Here is a 13,412-nt window from a genome sequence, read left to right on the forward strand (position 1 = left end):
ATACCGGTTTTATAGATTGGAGGGGGAAATGTGTTGTTTAAGCTCGAGGTTTGTCATTAAATTTGAGCCATTTCATCCAGTTGGCTTGAGTGTGAATTATTAATATCAAGTTTCTGGAATCCAGCACTAGATAATGCTAAGACTTGGCTCCTCCTGTCAGTTTAAAGGAATGGTCATCAACATGTGAAGTACAGGCGGTCTTTTCCTGGTTCAAGTGCAAGAGGAATATTTAAGAGCTGAATGCTTTAATTCACAGCCAGTGTCTCTCAAGAGTTGGGACAGAACAAGAAGATGAATGATTCAGTTCTGGTTGAGGGCTTTCATTTTTGTTTGGTGAGGGTCGGATTAAATTAAGCCGGTCATATGATTTATCACTGGTAAAAGAGCCCTTTACTGTGAAACACTCACCAGGGGCTGCAGTAGCGACCGGTCTCTCCATCCGCACAGAGGAACATCAGGACACACGGCCTCCCCCCCTCTCTCTCTCACACACACACACACACACAGGACGGCGGGGCAGAAGGCAAGAGACAAGACTCGGCACCCCCGCTCTACCAGAGGCATGGGTTTAATATCGATGGGAGCCGGTCGCCACCTCCGCTCACTTTACCTGCTGTCTTTCCTGGGTAAGTCAGCGAGCGCTGCCTATTTCTGTGGCTCTCAATCCGAGTCCCGCCCGCACGAATTGGGATGACTGTGCAGGGCGAATTTCACATGGGCGAAATGTTCGGAACTTTTGTGGTAGGGTCACTGTGACAGTGTCAATGTGTTATGGGTTTTATATTAAGACCAGTGTTACATCTGTGGCAAGGTTAGTTGGCACAGATTGGGAGATTCGGAATGGTATAGATTTTATGTTAAGATCAGAATGGTATGGGCTATATATTAGAATCAGTGTTTTATGGGTATTATTGCCAGGGTCAGAATGTCATGGTCTATGTGTTAGGGACAGTGTCTTATAGATTTTATGCTAGGGTCGGAATGGTGTGCGATGTAGTGAGGGACAGACAATTCGTTATGGGCAAAATGGTATGGATAGAGGAGAGCGTATAGATGTAATGTTAGGGATTGTGTGATATGGATTTTATGTGAGGGTCTGTGTAATGTGGATTTTATTTGGGGGACTGTGTGATATGGATTTTATGTGGAGAGGGGTCTGTGTGACATGGATTTTGTTTTGGGGTCTGCATGTTATGGATTTTATGTGCGGGGTCTGTGTGATATGGATTTTAGTATGTGCCTGGCAGTGACAGAGTCATTAGTGGGTCAGGGACGTGGTTAAGCGTAGTTAAAGTGAAAGATGGACTGGCATTATGAGGGTGTAGCCAGGATTGTGTGATATCTGTTGTGGATTCTCTGAGTGGACGGTGCGATTGGAAGGATGTGTGTGAATACTATGGGTAAGGTAACCATTGCCCGGGCGAATATGACTATAAAGTCACTGACAAGTTAGCACAACCTCGGCTGCGGAACAGAGTCGCCGTCACGCTGCTGAGTTTCAGAATTCGGGCGCAAAAAAAATAATTGCAGCAATGAAAACACGAAACTGGGAAATGTGCCACACACATTTAAACAGGTGGATTTTCTCGAGTGTATTGGAGTGGGAATGCATCTGAATGTGGAGCGAGAGGCGTTCTCAAGCTCGGGACAATTGCCTTTTCATTAAGAACTTCCTCTCCAGAAGCTCTTTATTGTTTAACCAGCAATCATTTTCCCCCTCTCGCCCTGTTCTCCCTTTCTCTTCACTCCCCTGCAACCCTGCTCCCTCATTGCCTACAAGATCAGCAGCTTCTGTGCTGAAACGCTTCAGCTCTCCCTGGGCAAGGTATGGGGAGCCTTTCCAACCCGCCCGCCGCCTCCGTCCTTCCTGATGGGGGAGGGAGGGCGGAGTCAGATATAGGAATTGCGATGATCCTCATGGTGGAAGAGCCCAGGACACATGGCGAGAAACAGAATGATGGGCTTCTGCTGTGAGCTATCAGACTGGGAACGAATAGATAGGGAAGGGAGGAGAAATGTGTGTAACACGACTTCAAACAAATGAATGTTGTTCCCTTTTTAACTTAAAAGTCCTGATTCCAGCTTTCAAAGTTTGTTTTCCAGAAATGTTGCTATGGAGAAAGGGTTTTGCGACTGAAGGCAGTTTTTCTGGCAAATCTTTATTCCCCACCCCCCCCCCCCCGCCTTATTTCTAAAAACATTGTAAATTAGGTTTGCATTCTTTACCTATCGCATGTCACGCCTATTAAAATAACCTGCATTTACCTGGCACCTCTGATGTAGTAACATGTCCCTCGGCACTTCACAAGAGCGCAATCAGACACCATTTGGCACCCAGCCACTCGACTAGTTGTTAGGGCGGGAGATTAAAGCGGAGCCAAATTTTAAGGTGGTTCTTGAAAGAGTGAAGTGGAAAAGGGTATCATAGAATCCTTACAGTGCAGAAGGAGGCCATTTGGTCCATCGAGTCCGCACTGACGAGAGCATTCCATCCAGGGACAGCCTCACCACTCCCCGCCCCCGCATTGAGGCAGGGATTTCAGAGTTTAGGGTCCAGGCCACCCAGTCAATAATGCTTGGATAAAGGAACTAGGAGGTAGACATCATCATGGTGCCCAGTTTATTTCCAGGTCCAACAATTATTTACAAACACTAATGAAATAAGCACAGAAAACAAGATTGAAGAATGATTCTTCGTTCTCTGCTCCCAACTAATCAGTTGTAGCCATAAGGTGCATTGTGATTGACATCTGTCTGTCACAGGGAATCATGGATTACCCCCACGGAGTATGTCACTTCTGCATTGAATATTGCCTGCTGGAGAGGCTGATTTGTGGGTGGCATTCCCTTCTGCAGCTGGCACAGATGAATCTTGTTGCTCTGAGGTTGTCTGATATTTTTTCCTTCTAACAAGCTCCCTTTTCCTGTCAGCTGAATAAGGAGCATGGCTCGGGAACTGTCCTGTAACCCCAATTCTCCTACTTTTGTTCCATGCTTGGATTATGGAATTAGTGTGCATTTAACATGTATTTTCTTGTTCGTATGTCCGCTTTCCAGTATCTCCATGTTTTCTTTCATTGTATTTTTTGTACTTTTTTTTCCAAAAGAGACTTTATCAGACAGTCATGGCACTGTTAGCAACACTTCACCTCTGAGTGAGATTGTGGGTTTGTGTCCACAGAATTGAGCTTACAATGTAGACTGATACACCAGCAAAGTCCTCTTTCGGAGGAGATATTACATTGCACCTTCAGCAGCCTTCTCTGGTGAATGTAAAAGTAGCTGCAGCATGATTTTGAAAAACAATAAGGATGATCTCCCTGATGTCCTGGACACAATTTATCTCTCACTCTTCAGGAGAAGGCACTGGGGGTCATGGACCTCCATGCATTGACATGGTACTGCAGTGGTTTGCTATTGCCTTCTGCAGGTTCTGGCTCAACAGGAGACTTTCCTACTCTTGCTGCATGCTCTAGGTTATGGGAAGGGCTTGTAGATTGATCACCAACCTGTTTGGCCACTTTATGAACACACCTCCCAGGGCCATCAAGTCCCAGAGTGGGACACAAACCTAGAAGTTTTGGTTCAGACATTCGGACTCTACCATTGCACTACAGGACACCCACAATATTTATATCTCAACCAAAATTACTAATTATTTGGTCATTTACTTCATTGATGCCTGTGGGATCTTGCTGTGTACAAATTGGCTGCAAAACATCCAACATTACAACAGTGATGACACAACTGAAAAAATTCATTGAGTAACAAGCTGCTTTGGAAAGTTGCTTTGGAAAGTTGTGAAAGACGTTATATAAGTACAAGATTTTGACTTTACTTTTATTATTTTGCAATCTGCGAATAACTATCATAACAATTACTTCAAGGAAAACCAGTTAACACAATCCAAGCTGGCTGGTGAAGGAGAATTCAATATACAGAGCTTTCCTTTATTGAGAGATTTATTGATTTGTTCAACTCTCCTCTTGTACTACCCAGTGCCCCAGATATCCCATAGTTATATGTGCTCAAAGATAACTAATACCCATCAGTTGCTTCTCTTGATCATAATAATATAATTGACATTAACAAACCTTAAAAATGTAATTGATAAGACATTGACAGCCAAATGAAATTTAAAATATCAAAGGAAGCAAAAATAAGAAATCAATATTAAAGCAACAAGTCTTCAGGATCAAGGCAATACACCCTAGAATTTACCCAGGGGAGATATTTCAGGGGAACAAGAAGACAGGTGTGCTTTAGGTAAGAACCATTCAAAATGTAACAATGCTCTGCCAATTTGAGCATGTTATGAAATTAATTAAGAACATACCAATCTGTCCTGCATGCAGTCTCTAGCACCATAGGAATATAGGAATGCCCAATTGGTCAATAAATCATGCTTAATCCTTATCTCAACTCCATTTCATTGACTTGGCTCCATAATCCTTAACACCCGTACCTAACCAAAATCTATTGACCTGAGTTTTGAAATTTTCTACTGGCCACTACCCTCAACAGCTTGTTGGGCGACTGTTCCAAATTTCCAGAATATTTTACATGAGGGAATGCTTCTTGACATCATAATGCTGGAAAAAGTCAGCAGGTCTGGCAGTATCTGTGAAAAACAGGAAGTTCTGAAGAAGTTATTTGACTCTAAATGTTAGCTCTGTTAATTCTTGAGTTTTCTAGCATTTTCTGTTTATAATTCAAATTTCCAGCATCTGAGTATCTTGCTTTTGTATGAGAGGGATATGGATTAAGCATGACCTTTTGGAAATAGGATTAGGAATAGGCCATTTGGCCTCTCAGGCCTACTGTGCCATTTAACTAGATCATGGCTGATCTTCCCCCTCAACACCATCTTCCTGTACTGTTCCTTCTCCCTTGATGCCATTAGTATCGAGAATCTATTGACCTTAGTTTGAACATATTCAATGACTGACCACTTTGGGGTACAGAATTCTAAAGATTTACCACTCTCTGACTGAATAAATTTCTCCTCATCTCAGTCCTAAATGGTGTACCTCTTACTCTGAGATTGCTGCCCTGGTTCTAGAAGCCCCCCCACCTCCCCCCCCTCCCTCTTCCCCGCCAAATCGGGGAAACATCCTTCCTGCAATTATCATGTCAAATCCTGTAAGAATTTTGGACCATTCAATGAGATTACTGAACTCCAAAGAAAATAGGGCCAATCTCCTCAACCTTTCCACCGAGGACAATCTCGCCATCCCTGGATTTAGTCTGGTGAACTGTTGTTGCATGCCCCCTGTGGCCAGTGTCTCATTTTCTTAGGTAAGGAGTTTCTCTCATCTACCTTATAAAATCTTTAAGCAAAAACATCTCAATTGGGGTACTCATTAAACTTCTATATTCAAAGGATTTTCCTTTTAGTTAACCATGTCTTTTTTATAGATGATTTGTGTATTTGCACTGTTTTCCCATCCCCATTTTGACATAATTGAGTTGCCTTTAAGAATTGATAACCTCATTAGCAAGCCTCCAGCATTAGAAAGGGGTACTGCTTACCTGATTAAATGCTTAGTTCATTTAAGATAGAATTATAGGAAGTTATAGCACAGAAAGAGGCCATTTGGCTCATTGTGCCTGTGCTGGCACTTTGAAGGACATAGTTGGGCATCCCCAGTTTTTGTCCGTAACTGTAAGTTCCTCATTCCCAAGTACCTGCCCAGGTCTGTTTTAAAATTATTTATGGAGTCAGCTCCCATCAACTTTCTGGGTAAAGCATTCCAGGTCTGAACAACCCTTGAGTGAAGAAATTCTTCCTCATCTTCCTTCTGAACCTTTTGTCAGTGATTCAAATCGATGACATCTGGTTATGAACCCATTCTCTGAACTGCTCTCTACCCCTTTTAAGTTCCAATATACACAATCCAAAAGTGAAACATAACTGATAGGGAGGAAAGCATACCCAGAAGAATAAAGCTATAATGAACCGGCAATACAATCTTACTTTCTTACTGTTATCCGGAGACTTTTATGTCACAGAAAACAGCCATTGTGCTAGCTCTCTGAAAAAGCTATCCAGTTAGACCCAGTCTGCCTTGCTCTTTCCCCAAAGTCCAAAGGGGTAGTAGATGATTTATGTACAATATATAGTGACTTATCATGCTTAATCTATTAGTTAGTAAGGATGCCCATAATTAGCCTGCATTTTCTTGTGTGCAGCATTTTGAGAATTGTCAAAGTGATAAGGCTTTAAATAAATGTGCATACTGTATTACAAGAATATTTTGCTTATGTAGTGACAGATATGGAGAAGATAAAAGGGAGCGAGTGCTGAACACATTTCTTCCTGTGTGTGCAAATGCCACAAAGTGACTTTTATTGAAACATGTTCTTGCGTCAAATAAGACCATGGCATATGGCATCATCAACAGTTCTAGCTGCAAACCAAGGGATCAATAATAGAATCATAGTATCCTACAGTGCAAGAGGGCCATTTGGCCCATCAAGTCTGCACTGTCCACAATCCTACCCTGACTTTATCACCATAACCTCATGCCTTTACCCTAGCTAGTCCCCCTGATACTAAGCGGCAATTTAGCATGGCCAATCCACCTAACCTGCACATTTTTGGGCTGTGGAAAGAAACTGGAGCACCCAGAGGAAACCCACGCAGACACAGAGAGAACGTGCAAACTCCACACAGGCAGTGACCCAAGCCGGGAATGGAATCCGGGTCTTTGGTGCTGTGAGGCACTGCTAACCACTGTGCCACCATGCCATCCCAATGATTGACACAACACTGTAGTCCTTTAGTGAGTTGTATTGAATTACATACAATGAACAGCACAGAAACAGGCAATCTGGTCAAAAGAGATTACGTCAGTACTAATGCTCTTCCAAACAAGCTTCCTCAGAGCAACTTCAATTCTGTTATCCATCCATTTCTTTATCCTTCATCTATTTATCTGGCTTCTCTTTTAAGACAACCCTATTCATTGCCTTAAATATTCCACCTGGTAGCAAGTTTCTTTTTCCCTCCATTCTCTGGGTGAATTTTGTTGCAATCTTTCAAACTCATCCAGAAATACATAGGTCTGAATTTTCAGGATGGCAAGCACTCAGTGCTCATCACCACAGGCCTGCTGCTGTATTAAGCTAAACTGAGCATTGAATGGCAGTAGACAGGCCTTTTGTCTGCCTGACAGCTCTCCAACCTCCCCCCCCCCACCAGGCACAGCCGAGAAAAGATACTGTAGCGTCATTCCTGCCTAAGTCCCGGGAATGCACTTCAGATCAGTACCAGCGACCCAGGGGCAGGCGGGGGTTAGGGTGGGGGAAGTGATCTTGGTGTCAGGGGATAGCCAGAAGCAGGTAGGGATTGGGGGGGGGAAAGGGAGAGCAGGAGCTCCGAGGTCCCCGAAGAGAGTGTGCCCAAAATCTGAAGGGGCTTGAAAATTGAGTTGATCTACCTTCTCCCACACCTGCCCATCTGAGATTGAGGGCGATGATCTTTTCTATTTAGCATTCTGATCCAGCTGGTGCCCGCGAGGCTAAAATTTGAGGCTGGTTGGGAAAAGGCCCATCAGTGACCACTTAAGAGGTTTAATAGGGGCATGGACAAACTTCCAAGGCCCTGCCCACCTCACCATGAAATTGCAGCTGTGTGGAGGCAGGCAGGATCCCTGAGGGAATCCCATCCATGTAATTTTACACTCCCTAACCCCCCCCCCCTTTCAGATCCCATGGGGTGGGGGGTGTAAAATTATGACCTTGTTCACTTTCTTGTGTGGATATTGCATTTAGGGAAATGTGCTAAGAGATTCCACAACTGGGATTGAAATTACAAATTATGTTTCTTTCCACCCTAAAGCCTGTGACCAAAGAGGGTAGGAATGCTCATTGGTCCCAGGCTTGAATTGTCAGAGATAGAGGGAACTATAATTGTACCATGTCCTTGAGAGAGGGATGGCAAGTTTGTGTATGCATGTACACAGATATACTTGTCCTTGTGTCTACACAAGCAGATATGCATAGGCACGTGTATCCTATCCGTATCCTAACTTGCACTAATTCCTATTCGCCCAGAACCCCTCGTCTCTCATTGCCCTGTATTAGGTCCCAGTTTAGCGATGCCTTGATTTTAAAATTCTCATTCTTGTTTTCAAATCATTCCATGGCCCTCCATCCTTTCCTGTCTCTGTAATCCCTTTCAGTCCCACAACTCTCTGAGGTATCTGCCTGTCTCTAATTCTCACATCTTGTGTATCTCTGATTTCTCCAGCTCCACTTTCAGCTGCCTAGGACCTAAACTCTGAAATCCCCTCTTCATATTACTCTGCCTACCTAATCTCCTATTCTCTCCCTCTTTCTCCCACTTTACAAAATTAATTAACATGTGACTCCTTGATCAAGGTGTTGGTCACCTGTCCTAACATCTCCTCATGTGAGAGGATGTTAACCATTGTTTGATAATGCCTCTATGAAATGCCCTGGGATGTTTTACTACATTAATTAGTTTAGATACCCTCTTGGCCCCGGGTGGGAACAATGTTCCTCCATCAGGCCCTGCCTTGACCTGTGGCTTGTGCCTTGCCCCATATAAGCCCCATCTTTTCCAGTTCAATCACTGCAGTCCCATGCCATGCTGTTTATGGCCTGTCCCATTTACATTTGGCATTTGTTCATGGGACATCCTTAACCTGTGTCCCAGCCATCTTTTCCAACACTTCTTAATCTCAAGGACAACCCTGTGGCAACCCACTTCCTTGTACAGGTATTCATTGGGAATTTTATTTAACCAAAAGATGTTACAGGTCTTACATAGACAACTGTTATGAAAGGTGTTGACTTTACCCATGTCTGTCTTCACTACCCCTCAGTATTCAGATCCACACAGCAGGCCTGACTTACATTAGCCTTGTAGAATCTGACTTTGGTCTTAAGACTGAATTGTTTGGACTTCTAGATGGTTCAAAGTCTGCTAAGTCTTTAAAGGGGCACCATAAATGTGAGTTAATGTGTATGGACATATGCGTGTATACACGTGTACTCCTGTGTGCGTATATATGGATGTTCAGGATATACGTGTGTACATATTCACGCATGTGCTGGTCAAGAGGACACAGGATTGGGCTTGGCTGCGATGCTCCTACAGTTGAATGACCTATCTATAGATATTCATTGCTGGGCTTGGACATGAAGGCATTGGAATGAGGGCAGAGGACTAGTCGGTGCGTGACTCGCTGACAGACATACCCTCCCAGCTTCCAAAAACATTTGAAAAATATTAATATAAGTTAATATAATATATTGAACAGAGTGTGTCAAATGCATCAAACAGCAGAAGGAAAATTAAACCTTGCAATCTTGTATCTTGTGATTTAAAGAATGTGATTTAACTATGATGTAGTAGCTGCTGGAATTTCAATACAAACTCAAGAAAGATAGTTTATACGACCTAAAGGCTGAGCGGTAGAGCTTCCTCAAGAGATAATCATGTTTCCACATAAATTATAATGCTGATTTATCAATCATTTTGCACCATAGATTTCACATGTTTAAAACTCCTCCACTAATGGACCTTGGCACATCATAGCGTTGAATACTTAGTGCTGATGTGTTGCAATTTTGGAAGACGGATTAGCTAAAAGGGTTTCACAATCTTAAATGATTACTACTTGAGTGAAATTAGTGTACAAGGTATCTAGAACTATACGTCGTTCAGCATATATGATGCATGAAACTAAAGGATCTCCTTCTTGTTCATTTGGAAGGATTGTGAAGATGGAATATTGTGGCGATCTCACAGGCAGTCATGTGGAGACCTTGCAGAGTCTGATAGGCAGGGATCTGGAAAGTTCACAGTGGCTGGATCAGTTGAGGTTCCATTCACTTGTAATCCTCCCCTTCTAGGATTGTGGACGGTTTGAGTGACAGTTATGATGCTAAATGTCAAGGAGAGATTGTTAAATTTTCCCTTGTTGGAGATGGTCATTCCCTGGGCATTTGTGTGGCACAAGTGTCACTTGCCTCCGATCAGTCCAAGCCTGAATATTGTCCAGGTCCTGCTGCGTGTGGATATGGACTTCTTCAGAATCTGAGGACCCATGATTGGGACTGAGCGCAGTACAAACATCTCCAATTCTGACCTTATGTTGGAGGAGCCTCACAGTGTATGGAGAGACAGTGATGTGGGGGCCTCGCAGTGTGTGAGTTGAGTGATGTGGGGGCCTCGCAGTGTGTGAGGGGCAGTGATGTGGGCGAGCTCACAGTGTGTGAAGGGGCAGTGATGTGGGGCCCTTGCAGTGTGTAGAGGGACAGTGATGTGGGGGCCTCCCAGTTTATGGAGGGGCAGCGACGTGGGGGCCTTGCAGTGTATGAGGGGCAGTGATATGGGGGAGCTCACAGGGTGTGAGGGGCAGTGATGTGGGGGCCTCGCAGTGTGTGGAGCGGCAGTGATGTGGAGGAGCTCACAGTGTGTGGAGAGGCAGTGATGTGGGGGCGTCACAGTGTGTGAGGGGCAGTGAAGTCGGGGGGGGGGGTACTCACAGTGTGTGAGGGGAGTGATGTGAAGAGCTAACTATGGTATTTTTATGGTTAGTCCAGTTCAGTTTCTGGTCAACAATAATCCCCAGGTTTTAATAGTGGGGTTTCAGTGATGGCAATGCCATTGAATGTCAAGGGAAAAATGGTTTGAATCTCTCTTGTTGGAAATGCTCATTGTTACATATGTGACCCCAATGCTAGTCGTCACTTGTAAGTCCAAGTCTGGATATTGGTGAGGTCTTGCTGCATGTTGCCCCAGACTGCTTCAGTATCTGAGTAATTCTGTGTGTTGTAATTGAACATATACAAGTATCAGCAAACATTCCCAAATCTGACATACGTTCTAGGAAAGGTCATTGATGAAGCAGCTGAAGATGGTCGGGCCTGGGACGCTACCCTGAGGAACTACTGTAGTGATGATCTTGGGCTGAGATGAATGTCCTCCAAAACCACAACCATTTTCCTTTTGCTCAATAAAGCTCCAACCAGTGGAGAGATCCGCCCCTCTGATTCTCATTAAATTCAATGTTACTGGACCTGAATGATGGCACACTCAGTCAAATGCTGCCTTGATGTCAAGGGCAGTGACTTTCACTTCAACTCCTTTGTCCACATTTAGACCAAGCCACAGTGAGGCCTGGAGCTAAATGGTCCAAGTGGAACCCGAACTGAGCATCAATGAGCTGCTTATCATTGAGTAAGTGTTTAATGTCCTAACTCTGTTTTAAAACAAACAGAAAAAAATGTGGTTTGCACACACAGATTCAAAGTAACACACCAAGATTTATTGTAAGAGTTTTTGCTTGTACAGACTGAAAACTAAAACAGCAGCCTGTGCAACAAAATAACGACATAGCCATCAAATCATTGACTGGCTCTTAAAGCAATCATGCAGTTACTTAACTATATTACATCTGTTCCCCTTTACTTCTGTGATCATGATAAAGAATTACTACGATGTTATACATAAGATCAGTGATACTTTAGACACAGTCCTATACCTCATTAAACATATACAGAGTCAATAGGAGAGTCAATCAGGATGACATGTATTCCTCTTTTGTTATATACAGAGTCCTGGAATTTGGCTCTCCTTGATGCTAAAAGTATTATTTGGAACTTCAGCAGACACTTGTTCTCTTGAACTAATTCTACATAATTTACATGTGATATAGACACAATCATCCGGCAGCTCAGATTCAAATAAGTCTTCATAATAATAGTCACCACACCAGGGATAATTGAAGTCTGTAGTTCTGGAGATGATTCAGAGAAATCATTTTGAGATGAAAGTAATTGGACAGCTTAGCATTGCCAAACTAGTTCATTGTGCAAGAAATTGGATCTGTTTTTGCTAAAACTATGGCTGGTAACCATTTCTCACTCGTGGTGTAATTATGCTAACACTGAATCTCCTCGCTAAAATGAACATTATTTTCTAGTCATTTAAGTGTTTTGTGTAAGCATTTACTATCAATAGCATGCCCCAAATACTGTACTGACGCCTGGGAAAAGTCACACTTTTCTTTCCTGATGCACAGACCATATGCTAAAAGACATCCTAATATGGCTTCAAGTGTTCCTGTTCACTGGGTCCTGTAAGTAGAATATTATCCAGGTAACATTGTACACCAGAGAGACCATTTAAAATGTGATCCATTGATCTTTGGATAGGGCTAGTGCAGATGTTATTCCAAAAGGCAATCTTTTATAACAAGAAATACCTTTATAAATAATGATGGTAAACAGTGGTTGTGATTCAGCAACTACATTCATCTGTAATATGCTTGTGAAGGACCAGTCTTGCTGAATTTCTGCCCACCTGATAACCCAAGAAAGAAATCTTCAATTAAAGGAAGTGGATATTGATCAGCACACAACACCAAATTTATGGTTGTTTTAAAATCACCACAAATACGAACTGAACCTTCTGGCTTCAAGACAGCTATGATGAGGGTAGCCCAGTCTCTCATTGCAATTGGCTCTAACACGCCAGTATTAATAAGTTTCACTTATTAATGCATATGACATTACTCTTACTTTGAGACTTTTTCGTTGGCTGTTAGGCTTTCTTTTGCGTTTCACATGAACTCTCTTCTTTGAGCCAAGTGTCTCTTCAAATATATTCTTGTACTTATCCAGAAGGTGATGTCAGTCTGTTTTGACATTGACTCCAGTTAAGCTCTATCTTCTCAAACCATGATCTCCCAAATAGGGCTGGAAAATTACCACAGACCACAAGGAGATGCTGTTTGTGCACTCAACCCTATGTTGACTATGACGTAACCTTTTAATGGCTTAATCTCTTTCTTGTACGTCCTTAAAATCAGCTGGTTTTAAAGGAAGATGCTTCAGCTTTTGTTGGTATGTGTCTCAGGAATTAAACGTCCAGCAGGACCAGTATAACATACCTCCTAATATGTTGTCCACTTAGGAATCACCCAGAATCTTTGTGATCTACCCTTTATGGATAAGAGCCTCAGCTGAAACTCCCCATTATCTTTCTAGACATTCCGTTCTTCACAGTTGTAATTCTTTTCTTCCATATTGTAAATTAGTTTTATAGAATACAACTTGTTCTTCTTGAACATACTCAGATTCTTCTTCTGAATATTCTTCTTGAGGAAGGTGGCCTAGCCAACAAGCTTTGCAATGTGGCCCATTTTGCCACAATTCTTGCATTGACTGTCCTTGCTCCAGCATTCAGTCACTGAATGTGAAATGCTTGTTGTCGTTTTGGCTTCTTATGGGCACTTCCCAACCACTGGATCTTCATTCCTCCACCAAGCAATGAAGTCTCTTTAGCAGCCAGTCCCATACGCATTGCAACTTCTACTGCTGTCTGTCAAATCAAAACATATTCAGTAAGCAATCTTCTATAGATAGCCTCATTT

The 13,412-nt window shown here is 42.9% G+C and overlaps 1 protein-coding gene across 1 annotated transcript in view; it reads left to right on the forward strand.

Annotated features, from left to right (window-relative positions):
- Positions 1–440: 440 nt before the first annotated feature.
- The window catches only part of ltk (leukocyte receptor tyrosine kinase), a 172,911-nt gene continuing 159,939 nt past the window's right edge, over positions 441–13,412 (forward strand). The window contains exon 1 of the mRNA XM_080203025.1: positions 441–626. Coding sequence (XP_080059151.1) covers positions 563–626 — 64 coding nt within the window. The 5' untranslated portion in view covers positions 441–562. The remainder of the gene's footprint in view (positions 627–13,412) is intronic.

The sequence above is a fragment of the Carcharhinus amblyrhynchos genome, chromosome 14 (genome assembly GCF_965287045.1).
Source record: "Carcharhinus amblyrhynchos chromosome 14, sCarAmb.v2.hapA, whole genome shotgun sequence".
In the NCBI taxonomy this organism is placed as follows: domain Eukaryota; kingdom Metazoa; phylum Chordata; class Chondrichthyes; order Carcharhiniformes; family Carcharhinidae; genus Carcharhinus; species Carcharhinus amblyrhynchos.